The sequence below is a fragment of the Mus caroli genome, chromosome 10 (genome assembly GCF_900094665.2).
Source record: "Mus caroli chromosome 10, CAROLI_EIJ_v1.1, whole genome shotgun sequence".
Taxonomy (NCBI): Eukaryota; Metazoa; Chordata; class Mammalia; order Rodentia; family Muridae; genus Mus; species Mus caroli.
The window spans coordinates 107,319,202-107,334,673 of NC_034579.1; the positions used below are offsets into that span (position 1 = coordinate 107,319,202).

The 15,472-nt window shown below is 35.2% G+C and overlaps 1 protein-coding gene across 1 annotated transcript in view; it reads right to left on the bottom strand.

Moving 5' to 3' along the window:
• Nucleotides 1-15,472, bottom strand: part of Trhde (thyrotropin releasing hormone degrading enzyme) — a 398,108-nt gene that overhangs the window by 95,426 nt on the left and 287,210 nt on the right. Inside the window, exons 8-10 of the mRNA XM_021175200.2 lie at nt 6,321-6,386; nt 5,130-5,317; nt 935-1,023 (exon numbers count right to left, since the gene is read on the bottom strand). Coding sequence (XP_021030859.1) covers nt 935-1,023; nt 5,130-5,317; nt 6,321-6,386 — 343 coding nt within the window. The remainder of the gene's footprint in view (nt 1-934; nt 1,024-5,129; nt 5,318-6,320; nt 6,387-15,472) is intronic.

Below are 15,472 nucleotides of genomic sequence, written 5' to 3' on the forward strand. Positions count from 1 at the left end.
CATTTAGATTCATCCTTATATATACATATATATATATACATGTATACTATATGAATATAGAATATATATCCCTAACAAGATAAATATCTATGAGAAAATCAGTGCTTCTTCATACTTGATTTTACTGGTAATTAAAAGGTTTTAAAATGTTTCCTAGGGAAAACAAAATAATATAAATCACTAGCCTATGAGAAAGCGGTAAGGAAATCAAAATATGATCACACTTGACCATCCAAATCTAAATGAAATGTTACATGAAAGATAATTATCTTTTTCTCCAAGCCATTGAAAAACAGAAATGGAAGAAACCTGTTTTATACTCTAGCATGAAGGATATATATTTGGTTGAAAAAAGAAATAAAAAAGCTTCCTTTCTGACAATGAATTGAAGTAGCTCCCTATCTGATTGGAAGATATTTAGAGAGAGAATGGAATTTTATTTCTTTCAGCTCCTGGAGGTCTTACTCTAACTAGGAGGGTGTTTGATATCTTTCCTAAGTCCCTACAACTTGCCCTACCATTACCTAATACCAAGGGAAATATTGATTTTTCATCCTTTATAGAGACAACCTGATGAAGAAAAGGTAGTGAGCTTAAAAATGAGATCTCTGCTTTCAGCATCCTTCATACTCTACAAGGACTTGCAATTATATTTCAATCACAATTTAGATTATACATTTATACACTTCTGAGAAAATTAATACTATAACTACTTTTTCCTTTGAAAGAAAAAATTTAATATTTACATATCAGTCTAAAATTAAGCTATTTAGAAACCATATTGTGCCTAATTTTGCAGAAGTGATTACGGTTACCATTTTCTACTTTTAATTTGTCTTTATTCACATTTTGTAGCAGCTGAAAACAGAGAGGTAAAGATTCTAAACAATTATCTGGCTGCAAACAGTTTCCTGGGAGAGAATTTATATTTTACCTGATTTGTTAGACACCCAAATAATTGCTTCTGAAGACACATGGCTTCTATTTCCTACCACAATGGTTAATGGAATCTGCCACAGGTAACTGGAAAATAAAAGAAAGCTTTAAGAATAAAAACTGGCATATCAGCTATACTAAAACGAATGCAAGCAAGCATTGCCTCTATACCTTCTGTGCAGTTTTTATTGCTCATTTTGGGAAAAATATAAACAATCCATCTATCAATCATTGAAATCAATTAGCAAATAAATGTCAGGCCTAAACAATATATACAAAACATAAGTATACCTTCCCAATGCTACGAAGGAGACTTGGTGTCTACAAGTTTTAACTTCAATGAAAAAGAACTTTACAAAACAACTTATCTTGCAAAGATAGATTTGCATTATAGAAATAAATGCAACTAAAATCTATAAATTCAAGCCAAGTTGTTTAGTGATTAAAGTCTAAAAATAGGTCTTTTCTACTTTTTTTCCTGGATTAGGCTAATAGACAATTCAGTAGTTTCCTATATTTACATATTAACATTGTCTTTATTTATTACCTAATACATCAGACAGGCATGATCCACATATTTTACAGAGAGATTAATATGGAAAGCCAAACTACTCAGCAAAGAGTAAAAATAAAAATGATCAGTTTTCACAAAAATTCAGAGCTATATAAAATAATGTAGGACACACTTCATGTTCTGGTTTCCAAAATGAAATTTTCCACTTTGTGTGTCAAAGAACCAATAACTGGAGGGTTAACCATGAATCTCACCTATTAAAAAGAAACTTTTTTTCATTTACTTCTTCACAGGGTAAAAAATAGATGTCTAGACTCATAGATGCGGTGATATCAACTTAATCTTAAATAAGTAGCCAGATATACATGAAATAATTTTATCATCAATATATCAACTACACTTTGTTTCCTTCTAGAATTATAAAAAAGCTATTTTATCCTTATAAATGTACCTTTAGCAATAGTGGTAGCCAACAATTACATCATAAGGAAGCAATGCCCGAAATATAACAAGACATTTTGTGCATACACAGTAACTGGGTGAGTGAAAGGTGTATGAAAAGTTTTAGGAGAGAGCACTTGGAGTAATAGACTGTGTAATGAGCATGTCCAGACCCCTGGGCCCTCCTGTCTTCCTCAATGGTTTTCATTTTACAATGAACAAGCATTTAATGCTAATTATTAGAGAAAGGCAGAATATATGTGAATATATGTGTGTGTATATTGTTGGGAGGAGAGAATTCGTCATAAAAGTAGTATCAATATTAAGTAAAGATCAATATAAAGTTCTGCCATCAACTCAGAAGTGAAAAGAAGTCTGCCTGGGTTGGTGCCTGTGATCCTGTGTACATCAGAGCTTTAAGAAGCAACTTGGCATATGAGGAGACATTATGCAATATTGCAAAGTAGTGATTTCGTGTATTTAAAAATGCCACAAAAAATGTCCCACTGTCTAAGTAACAGGAGTCTGGAACAAATGTCATGCTAAGTCACACATCAGCCAACTTTATGAAATCTTTAGTTATATAAGGTTCTTTCTATGCTGTAATCCAAGGACTATGTATGAAAAATATAATTACTGGCTTCATTAACATCTTTTGAGTATGTTGTAATCATATTCTAATATCTCCAGGCAGAAAAATAAAACAAAGAATTAACTCTGCTTGGAAAATATTCACAACTTAATAGAAAGTTTGGCACAGATGAGCAAGTTCTATTACATCAGTGAAATACATTGTGCAGTAAGAGTTAAGGAGGCTCAGTTCAAATATGAAATAGAATTGGTATTGAATCTTTGACCAGCATGTCACAAGGAAGTAAATGATCAATAATATAAAGTTGAGAGAGTTTACTTGAAGTATAGATTTTATTATTTTTTAAATAGAAAATCATTCCTGGGACTAAGTGATGCTTTGAATCAGCATCAGATCCCTTTATATGTCATGTGGCAAGTGCTCAGGGTTTATGAACTCCATGTGTTTCTAGCAGATATAAAGCTCTATGGTTTTCTGTATGTTGACACAGCCTAGATGTTACCTTTTCTTTTAAAAGATCAGGCTAAAGCTTGCATAGTAATGAATATTATAGGTAAAAATTATTTTTGTTCAAAATTTATCCTGTCATACTTTGTTTCCTGTCTGTTTCTCTAAGTCAGTGACACTATGTCAAGATAGCAGTTCTCAGAGTCCCGGACTAGTCTCTCTCTACCATTGCATCAGCAAAGTACTTCCTAGCAAAGTCAAGGTGGATGCCTGATAATGTTGATCCTGGACGTAGAGAGGAAGGGAATAAATGGTAGCATTTGGCACTGCATGTACCAGAAAGAGTAGAGCAGACACACTGCCACCCTCTCTGGCCACAGTGAGACTGCAGCAGGGTAATGTGTGTTGCAAGAATCCAGAGAGTTGAATAGCAACATCAGTGTATATCTAGAGTAAGCCCCTGCTTTATTGCTGGAGACAAATCTCAGTGGGTAACAAGTTTACTGAACAAGAAAACCTAGGGTTAAATCCCATATCTCACGTAAAGTTATAGTACACACTTGTAATACCCTACATAAACATGGGAGACAAAGCCGAGACTACAGAATTCAGATCATATAGCCCAGCATTCATGATGATGAACTAGAGATTTTGACCCAAACAACATAAAAAGCAATGACTGACAACCAAGGTAGTCCTTTAACCTCCACTGTGCAGTTTGGCACACATGAGCATACGCACACACACACACACACAGACACACACAGAATAAAAATAATGGCCTTGCTTTCCTAAGTCAAAATCTCTATCTAGCCTTCAGAAAGTATCAAAGAATTTCTCAACCATGGCTCTGTATATCCATGCCTAGAACAAGCTAACCTGGAAATGATTTCGAGACCTCTTAGGGGACACAGCCAACTGTATGTCCCAGGACTCATGGACTCATGGATATCCATGAGTGATGAGATCCGATGCTTCATTTCCCAAACAAGGGAGAACAGAGTAATCCAACCAAAAACTCTAATTTTGTTTATTAATTTTCACCCTGTCCCTCTCTGTGCCCCTCCCCACCCCTACCACCCTGCAATCCACTGTTATTAGAGCTTTTTATAAGAAATGAAACTGGTTAATAAAACTTTTATCTCTTTTCAGCTGATCTTTTAATATAAGGAACAAAAGAGAAAACATGGAGTAAAACTGATAAGGGTTTCAAAAGAAAGTTAAGGTAATAAACCTAATAAATCTAGAAAGATATGATTGATGGGACAAAAGGACCTCTGTAAGTTCGAGGCTAGCCAGGAATGCATAGTGAGTCTGGGACCAGATAGGCTACACAGTGAGATCCAACTTTGGAAAAACTCCACCAAACAGGAAGCAATTCTGTATGATTTATATCTAGCCAGTGAGCTCAAACACTTATTGAGAGGAAAAGAACATATGTTGATCCTTCATGGCCCCACTAAAGCTTGGCTATTTTAGGGTCTGCATTATGTTCCTTTAACTCATACATTATTAACTACAGAACTTTGGCTTAATGAGTTTTCCTAGATTGTTAGTTTCAGTTCTCATTTGTCCTGTAAGGCACATTTTGTTCAATTCCACTTAATTCATGGGCAACATGTTTTAACTATTGAATTTAATTCTAGAACTGTTCATAAAGAAGGGAAACCCAAATCTTATCTTTTCAAAGTCACCATGTTAATTCAAAGTTCTGCCTTCTGAACTAAATGCTGTTACATTGAAAGTTAAAATCTTGAAGAAGGGATAGAGAGATGGTTCAGTGGTTAATAGCAGGAGCTGCTTTTCCAAATACTCAGGTTTGAATTCCAGTATTCCAGTACTCAAATGTAACAACTATCTTTAACTCCAGTTCTATGGAATCCAGTGATCTCCCTGGACACTAGCTAACCACATAGTGCATAGACATACAAACAGGCAAAACATCATACACATTAAATAAATTATTTAAAATTTGAATTAAATGGTTTTTAAAATCTCGAAGAAATCGAAACAAAAGAAGAATCACAATGAAACAGCAAATAAAAGGATTAAAACAGTGGTCCACATATATTTTAGAACTTCCTTAACAAATAATTAATTATTTCTCAAAACTTTTAAATGCAAAATATTCCTCAACAATTTAAAATGTTAAAATGTAAAGCAACATTAAGAAATCACGGTCTATGATGTGTGTGGTACCTGCTGTTTTGAAGTTGAAGTGCTTTAGTTTTAGCACCAATGTCATAAATGAAATGCTGTTGGGTGATGAGTATTCTATTTTCTGCCGTCGTGTTTCCCAGGAGAGTGATAACAGGATATCCCATCTGCAGTGTCCACTGATCCATTACTTCTTGTATGTTCACGTATTTTCCATCCCTTCTTAAAGCCTTTGCAACGAAAATTGTATAAATTAATCTATTAACCCTTCTTGAAAGCATGGTTCACATTATTCTGTTCTCATTTTACCATCACCTCAATAAGAAATGATTTAAAATCAGTAAAGCTAACATTATGTACTAGTAAAATTAATTTTTGCCTTGAGAGTCTTATATGGCTATGTTCCGTATATACAGCTAAGGTTTACTAAAATTAAAATTTTATATAGCAGAACATAAAATGTGAGTTATTGCTAGAGCAAGTACTTTCGCATTATTTTGTGTTCCTGATAGGTCTAGTATAATGTAGTAAATTTTTTCTAAAAGCTTCAATTTTTTTAACATGAATCTATCATACCACATTAAGATATCATTCAAAAGTATTGTCATGCTTCATGCATAAGGCCTGTGCAATATCATCCTAGTTAAAATCTCAACATGGACTGCATAGAGGAATCACAGACCCTCACACTAAGGAGAGGAGCTAGTGGCAATTACTGACCAGTGGGAGAAGGAAAGTGAATTTTCTGCAAGTCTGTCCCCCACCCCCCCCATGGCTTCCCATGCTTCTCTACATCATACAGATGGTCTTAACCAACTCACACACTGGCAGCACTGAGTGAGATCTTAAAAACGAGCCCATCAAATTGACATGGGATCATGATGGGAAGAACAGGGGAGTGAGCCATTATAAGAGAGAGGGTGGAGGCATGTTTGATGACTTAAATAGATTATAGACATTTATAACATTACCAATTAATTAAATCCTCTCTCAATTAACTAATCAATTAATTAATGTCACTCACTCTCGAAAGTAGACAAGAAAATTTTAACCAACATTTGTGATTCAAATAATTTAAATCTTATCTTCTTTATAGAGCAGATAAGAACACCAAAGTAATGTAAAGAAAGAAGAATTATGCAAAGTAAATACAAACTGTCAGTGTTAACATTTTAGAAACAAAACTCAGGTGCCCAAGAACATACTTCGATATTTCAGCTTCTTCTACTTTACCTCTGATAATGTATTCCAGAGATCATTTCTGGCTGCATTGCCATATTTGTGAATGGTTAAATAATCCTATAAAAATATAAAATTGTAATTACCATTCAAAGGTTAAGCAATTACCAGTAAACACATTTATTTCTCAATTCAATTAACCATTTCCATGTGTGGAATTGCATTTAGGCAAAGAGGAAGACATGCAAAAAAAAAAAAGATTTAGAATCTCATTTAAAAATATTCTCAAGAGTTTTAACGATAACATATTTCCTAGTTCACCCAACGATACTAATTCCTTAACAAGGATTTTTCATGGCTGTAATCACATTGTATGGATTCCCAAGGTCAGAATATACTCTATATGAGGTGGTCAATGTCAGCTCATTTTGAGAAATTGATCTCTGCAATAAAATATATAGAACAAACAATCTGATCACCCCTTTCAATTTTTCAAAGGTAAGCATATGCTTTCATGGAAAAACAAAACAAAACAAAAACAAAAACCAAAAAGGAAGCTTCTTTCTTAGTTGGTATATGCTGATGGTGAGCAGAACTCTCCAATCTCTCTCTCTGGTTGTTCTATACAAAGGAAAGGCTGATGGTTGCAAAACAGATACTTATTTCTGTAGTATGAAGCACATGTTACTATCAATAAAGAAGTACTCCTAAGTTTGTGTCACACAGCTTCAGGCTTTGGATTTCCCATTTCTCATTATGTTCCATTAGTGGTTAAACCTACACACTTTGATTCACACCTAACTCCATTCTGAGAAGTGTGGTCTGTCTCATTATTGAGGTGACAGCTATCAAGATAATTAGTGACAGGGTTTTTTTCCTGATTTCAAAGACAAAAATGAACAGAAAATCTGACATAAAAAAAAAGAAGAAGAAATCCTTCCATTCAAAATTCTATTTCCTTAATATTATGTAGGTAAGAAGACACAATTTCTTTTTTAAAAAAAAATCAAAGTTCTTGAACTGAAAAGAGTTGCTGACTTTTCAATACTTTATGTGGAATGGGGCACTTTGAGGATAATTAACATGAGGGAAGCAAATTTTAAATACAGACAGTAGAACCTGCGACAGACTCAGCTCTTGGTGGCAATTCACAGCAGAGCAAATGACAGTTCCCACTTAATCATATGCCCAGAGAGGTGACGTCCAACCCCTACTTAGCAACCACACATTCAACTTCATCAGGTGTTATGAATAACTTAACTGAAAATAGAACACGCATACAACTCCTCATAACTAACGTGGATCCCCATTCAGCTTTCACCAAGATTCAGGAAGTTTGTTCAACATAAACCCAAGAAATGTTTAGGAGAGGGATATAGCAGAGGCGTGGGTTTTAAATTCACAACTTCAACTTTCAATTTCATTTTTTTCTTTATTTCTTTCAGCAGTAGAAATGATATAAATACCATGCACTCATGGATGAAATTCTCAAAAACAAAAACTAAGAAACTCATTTTGTAAGGTATAACTGAACCTTCTCCTCTTGGATCATGCTTCTAAAACTCTAAAATGAAGAAACAAGGAGTACTCTGAAGTCTAGTAGATTAATTTTTCTTCTCATAGGCCATTGACATCCCTACTACTTATGTCATAAGTTGATCCTGTTCTATTGATCTTCAAACAGAGTTCATGGTTGCCCTCCAGTTCATAACAAAGTTCCACATCAAGTGGGTTAAAACGTCAATTGTCAGAGTAAAATGGCAACCATAGCATAAGTACATCAATGGTCAGTAACAAGAGCGTTTTTCTTGGTTCCCTTTAGACACAGTCCTCAGAGGTAATGGAGGTATACATATGTCAAATATTTTTCTCCCCAAAGGGTTGTTGCTATGTTATTCTTTTTCCTTTACTAACACAATCATTTCTTAAATAAACAGAATGTCATTGCCTAGCAGAATTACAAAAAAAAAAGAAAAAAAAAACAAAGAGCAGTGAACCCTGTTTAACAGTTAATAATCTATTCATTCATTTCATAAAATATGTAAAGCCTTAGCATGAATCAAGCAACTTCACAACTTTGCAACTTCATAGGTACTGAGGAGATGTCAGCAGGGCACAACTTACTAAGAACAATTGCAAAAACTGAGGTGTTATTTGTGTGAAGAACTGATGTCTATGAATGACCCTGGAGAAGTCATTCTACAACTACCATTTTGCAAGATATGTTCAAATATCTGTATGTAATTAACACAATTTTATGTTTCTTTAAAACCTGCAAGGCAATGAATATGGAGAGGCTCACACATATGAATCTAAAATAGAAATCGATGTTAACCTTCAGGTATATGAATATCAACTAGAAATAGATTTGAGGTTATTATATAAAATCAAATGCTTTAATGTAAGGAATTGTGGGTACTCCACACCAGGTAGTTTAGAAGTAGAGTTATTGGAAATAGCAAGCAAAGAGAACCACTTAACTATATAAAGGGGCATGGCACATAATATGGATGCTAAGCATATATCCAATAAGCATATAACTTCATATATATACTGATGAAGAGAGGTATCGTGGCATGGGGACTTAATGAAGAAGAATAGGAATCTGACAGACTGGAATCACATCCAAGGTTGAACACTCACTATCTATACAAGTGAGTTATGGACAAGCCACTGTGTTTAAGCTCCTTTGCCTATTTTCTCATTTATAAGATAAATACAATAAGAGCACACTACATACAGTTACCTTTACAAGAATACATACAATGGTAGAACAGTAAAGAATTCCTAGGACACCCTGAGAAATCTATAGGCATTATCTCTTTTAATATTTTTGAAAATTCCATGCCATAAGTAGGAAAATTGGCTAAAAGAAAGAAAAGTGTCATTGGTAATGATGGTGAGTAAAATATACATGAAACACTTTTACCATGTTTGTAGAACAGTGTTGAGTTCCTATATATTTTATCTCATTCAATTAACACTACATCATCAATTAACAAATCAGAGACTGGCCCTCAGAGAAGGTAGTCCATATCCAAATCAGGCTATCCATGTGTACAACTGCCTGTCCAATCCAACTCCAAGATATGCTCCAGACATCATGAGAGTCACACTGAATCCTGAGCCTTTTGCCCTTATGCATCAAGCCCCTTTCTGCAGCATTTTACAGTGATGACTTTTTTATTTTAATTATTTATTTATTTACATGCCAGTCATTTGAAACATCTCTTCGAGAGCCTCCTACTCCACTTCACTTCTTTGGTGCTTCACTCTCTTCAATGTTGCTTAGAAAAATCAAAGTGCTCCTGCCCTTGCCCCATCTCTTTCAACTATAATCTCCATCAGGAAGCCAGAATATCCTCAGTCACCTTCTCATATGAATAACTGGTAGGATCCAAATATTATCCAAACTCCATCATGTAGCTCAAACATATACCTCTTCAACAAAATCTATTTCTCTCTTGTCCCATAACCTCACATGAAACACTTTGATGTTTTTGAATATGACTAACAAATCTATTCTAACGCTCTTGCGTATGAGGTGTTCTATTATATTATTGTCTCTGTTGCTCACGTAAATTCGGCTTATCCTCCCAGTTTAACTTTTGATCAATTTCCCTCAGGAAATCTTTGCTTCCCACTCAATACTTTGTTTAATTCTAAACTGTCTTTGTTAGATTCATATTTATTGTTATTACATAATAACATTTCCACATCGTGTCACCATTGCTTGTTTCCTGCCCGTCTGCCCACATTATCCATGTAAACTGCAAGGGATCAAGGAACATGGTATCCCATTTGACTACTGTTTAACCAACAATGCTGTGCAAAGCCTCGTACCAAGAAGTCACCGGGGGCTGGTGAGATGGCTCAGTGGGTAAGAGCACCTGACTGCTCTTCTGAAGGTCCAGAGTTCAAATCCCAGCAACCACATGGTGGCTCACAACCATCCGCAACGAGATCTGGCACCTTCTTCTGGAGTGTCTGAAGACAGCTACAGTGTACTTACATTTAATAAATAAATAAATCTTTAAAAAAAAAAAAAGAAGTCACCGGATACACGCCTATGATCTATTACTCAATGTGCAGCATAGCTTTCTGTTAAAAACTGATAATGCAGTGATTAACTTGTGTCTATTAGTTTTGTGTCTACTAGGCTTACCCAAGATGTTCTCTTTAGAGAGTAATATAGGACCTAACTCATTATTTCAGTGAATACTTGTCAAATATATGACTTACATTTCATTCCATCAAAAGATTGAACTACTGCATCTGAGACAACTTTGTACTTTCTTCTGTTAACACATGACATGATTCATGACGTTTCATGTATGAGAGGCAATTAGACGAAACTGACAAGAGGAAAAATGAAGCGGGTGAGCTCCGGAGTAAAGCACTTTTATCTTCTAAGACATGAAAATAATTATGGAATACTTGTTCTCCTCTTAATAAGCCCTTTTAGCATGATGGGATAGAGAATTAGCCATGTGAATGGCTTACTCCTGGTGACATACATAACGTTCCAATAAAATCTCTGTGGGTATTTTCTCTGCCTCGAGGTACAAGTAGAAAAACTGTGCAAAGCACAATGACTTTTAAAACAGCCAAGCTTCTTCCTTCCTGTTGGAGATCTCACAGAGCTGACGCTTTCTTTTACCCTTATCAGCTTCACCCGGTTTTGAGGCAGCAAGAAAAAAAAAATCACAAGTACCACCTTCAGACAGACCTGCTACAGAGAAGGTAGGCAGCATGCCTTCTTGGGATTCTTTCTAAAAGTCATGAAGTTTTCCCCTCAAATTCCACACTGACAACATTGGAGACTTCTCAGTATTACATTGTGTGCTTCAGCAAAATCCTGTTAATACAGCTTAAGCTTGGATAATTTGGCTCCATATACAGGAAACTCATGGTCTTCTAAAGTCAAAGGTTCCCAATGAGGATGAGGACTTAAAAGAAAGCAGAACATAACTCATAAGAAATGAGTTCTAAGGTCTCAGGGGCTTAGGTCTGGATAGAACTTGCACCTTCATGTGCATTTCTATAATAAGGGGAGACACTCACATTTCAGCCTCAGTGACGACCAGGGGCAGAATGGCCTCTACAGTAAAATCAGCCTCCAATGTGTCAGGTAAATTCAAGCACTCTTTTTTTTTTTCCCTGAACACTTGACAGGGAGGCTGAAGCAAACATTTAAAATGTTGTTGCTTTCCAGCATGAATAAATACACCTCAAAAAAAGTTTAGTGAGCATTTGTTACTTTTTGGCTTCCCAGTATTTGAGCTTCATTTTTATACAGGGGCAACAGTTCCATGTGGAATGTGGGAATGTGGGAAGAAGGCAGGAACTCCTTCTCAGTGTTGAAATGGAAAGGACAAAATGCTAAATATTCCCTCTCGCTTCCCCTGGCAGCTAAAGTATAACCATGTGTCCTGGCCTCCAAGTGGTTGCTTATAAGAAGTAATGTTAGAAAGCAGAGGGACCATCCCCTGAGATGAGATGTTGTCACTAAGCATGGAGGGACAACAATGATGACACAAACTGAATCAGATGCTCTTAGGGAGAACCTTAGCAAAGCGTCTTGATTTCTGAGTCTTGTGATGACCTTTCAGTCAGATTTGCTTTTCTCTCCTTCTCAATGATGTCACGGGCCACCTTTGATTAATAGATGCATTTCTAATTAAATCTTCCAGCGTTTATTGTATTGTTTAAAACCCAAAATAATCTCTAGTACATCAATGGATGACTTTGACAAACACTGACTTTTAAACATCATTTTGGTGATCCCTAGATAGTAAATAAAAATTATATCTTACAGCTTATACAAAACACAGTAAGCTCATTTTGTAACTGTTCTAGGTTTTGACTGTGTTGTGGATAGATGGGGAATGATGGGTGCTTAGAAACACAAGAGGCAGGCAACAGGCTGGACCAGAGGCAGCCAAATAGTCTGGATATAAACAAATGAATAAGATGGAAGACAGGATGTTCCACAAAGTGTGTACATGAAGTGACAGCAAACTTTTCTTTTTTAAAAAAAATCATTCATCTTAAGTTCTCAAGCAGAACCTTTTTAAACTGGGAACCACCATCCTATGACCTTATAACTACTTTAAACACATAGAGTAAGGTGGATTTTCAAGTGATACACAAACAACATAAGAGATTAAATGTTCATATCACAGCAAAGATACACAAGAGCTGGGCGGTCTTATTTGAGTCTTATTTGAGCCTGGTCCATGTACTTCAGACCATACATACAATTCCTTGACCTTGAGAAAAACAGAACAAAGAGATAGGAACCATCACAGATAACCAAACGAAGCAAAGAGAGCTATGTGTTAGAATGAGATATTTATTTTGGTAATTATTTGGAGACATGTTTTTGGAAATCGTGAGGCTAATTTGCATGAGTAGCAAAGAACTGAGGGTGAAAGTCTCCCGCAAAGACAAGGTCTGAAACTTAATTCTAACAGACAAGAGTTAAAGGTGGGAAGGAATAGGTTATGATTTAAAGATTTTTCTGCTGCTGCATTTTGTATGATAGGAACCAAAGTAATTATCAACCATGTGCCATGTAAGAATTTTCACACATCCACATGAAGTTTAAAAAATAAAAATAAAAATATTGGGCACTGAAGAAAGAAAGCCACTGGAGGAATATATAGGAACGATGGTGGAGTATAATTGCTTGCATGCCACTGGGAGTAAGAAATTTTAAATGTGTGTTTCCCCTAAATTTACCTTCAGTAGTGGCTTGCCTAGATATGTATTCAGCTATTTATTCAGGAACAAAAAGGTGTTTTACATATTTTAAAAATCTATCACCCTGTTTAATGAATGTAAATCTTGTACAAATTAGTATTTTTTTCATAAGAGGTTGTCAAATATAGTGTAAAACAGAGTATTTTAAATCAAAACAACCTGCCAAGCTTTGAAAGGGGTTTTTGTTTGTTTGCCTGCTTAAATTACAGACAATAGCATATCCTCACAGCACTTCGGTTTCCAAATATCTCCTATGTAGCAATTATGGATCACAGCATCAGTGCCTACAAGCAGGTGTATTATGAGGTAGAATACTGCCACTGTTCCAAATATACTCCATGGCAGAACAACCTGAAGGGGTTGTATGCCTGTCAGCAAAAAAGTGCAAATATAATAGTCTACAGGGGTGTTTTCAGGTACTAAACCATCCGCACCTCTTGCTTTTGCTGCTAGCTTGAAATATTACTAAGACATAAAATGAATCTGTTGGTAAAACTGAAGTTTGTGAGATTTTTTTTTCCTGAATGCCCTGAAAAAGGGCTTTAACCAGTGCAAGCCAACAAAAATAGATAAAGCATATCCTAGTAGGTAAAAATTTGTACTGCCTTTTGTAAATCAAGATGCCCAATACTTCTAGGAACAGGCACGGTGTCTTCTCTAGATGTATGGTGCTTTCAGGCATCTACATACTATGCCTTGACTAGTCACCTCTTTCCCCACCAAGCCTGGCACTGGTAGCCAGTTGAGAAGAATATGTAATTCAGCCAATGAAGAAAAAGTATTGTCTGTACACTGAAAAATCTAGATGGGAATCTGTACTGCTCCTTACTAGTCATGTAGATTTTGGGAGAAGTTATCCATTTTCCCTAAACAATTTTTCCCAACTGAAAGCATACATAATAATCTACCTAATAAGCATGTGCAAAGATTGTGACATACAAAAATTTTGGAAAATATCCATCACATTAAGAACATTTGTTTATTTTAATGGCAGCATTGATAATAAATAAATACTTTCTTTTTCAAAAAGTGCCCTAAGTAAATGTATTTTTTTTCAATTCTTCCTCCAAGAGAATCCAAAATGTCCCAAAAAGTGAAATCCTATGATCTAACCATGGTAAAGAAATATCTTCAGGAAGCCAAGAGAGGAAGTTAATGGAAAGGGAAGAGAGAGTCAGAAAGGTGAAGAAACAGAGGGGAGGAAGAGGCCTTGAAGTCAGAACTGAGAAAGTCTCCTGTGGCTCCTCTAGTTTTGGGGTAAACCATGCAGCTGTTCTCACAGTTCTACAGAAGCCATGTGAATATGAATTACTGATTATTACTCTAAATGTGAAATGAAAGAGAAAATGTTGCTGTCATATTTTATTGCCTACTGTTTTGTCTCCTTGTAAGTGAAATTGATGAACACAACTTCTTTCACAACTTATCCAGACACATGAGATACAATTGACATTGATTTTTAAAGGATTATTTTAAAGGATTTATTTTTGATAGAGTTTGATTTGGGGGCATTACAAATATACCTGCACATATTCTGTAATGTGCTTATTCATTTTACTTTAGAGTCAACTCTCTGACACATTTGATGGTGATTATGGAGACCCAATCTCTGAAAAACGTGCAATGATATCAATCTTACATGATATTGAGTGATCACAACAAATCATTACCAAGTATTAACCTTTCTACCTACAAAAAATATCAAGACCTGCACAGCATTTCATGTAGAACATAAACACATATAAGTGAAGTGTCTACAGTAATTTTACATTAAGTATAATGTAAAATCAGTTATCATAATCATTTAATAGAATGTGCCCTACTAACTGTTTAAGAGGGAATAAACCTGGATGTACTCTCTGCTCTGATGTTTACTAACATTTAATATGTCTGAAAACTCACATGCAAAGAGAGCAGATACTCAAAAAACATAAACTTGCAGTTCTCAAATAAAAATGTCAACTACACGTACTTACACATAACACTTCACTGGAACACGTTATTGAAGGTGTTGTTGCTTCTGATAATCACCGTGCCTTTGTGCCTGTCATTACCCTCAGGCTATCAGAATTTTATGAGCATAGACCAATAATAATGATATTTCCTTTTTGCTTTTATCCACACCTCATTGCTTACATTGATTTGCATAAGCAATTTCCACCCTGATAATTGGAGCCAAACATGTTGTTATAGGCTGCCTTATGGAAAAGAGCAGTTAACTAGTAATTAAGAGAAATCTTTCTCCACTCAAACATATTTTAGAAGTTATTGGCTTATTCTCACTGGCTGTTCAGGAAGATGATTCACTATCTGATGGGAGTTTTAGGGTTTGAATTTGTATCAAGCTTACATATATATATATATATAAATATATATATATATATATTGTTTTCTATGATTAGGTTAACAATTGAAAACAAAGAAAATATGAACAGAGCTGC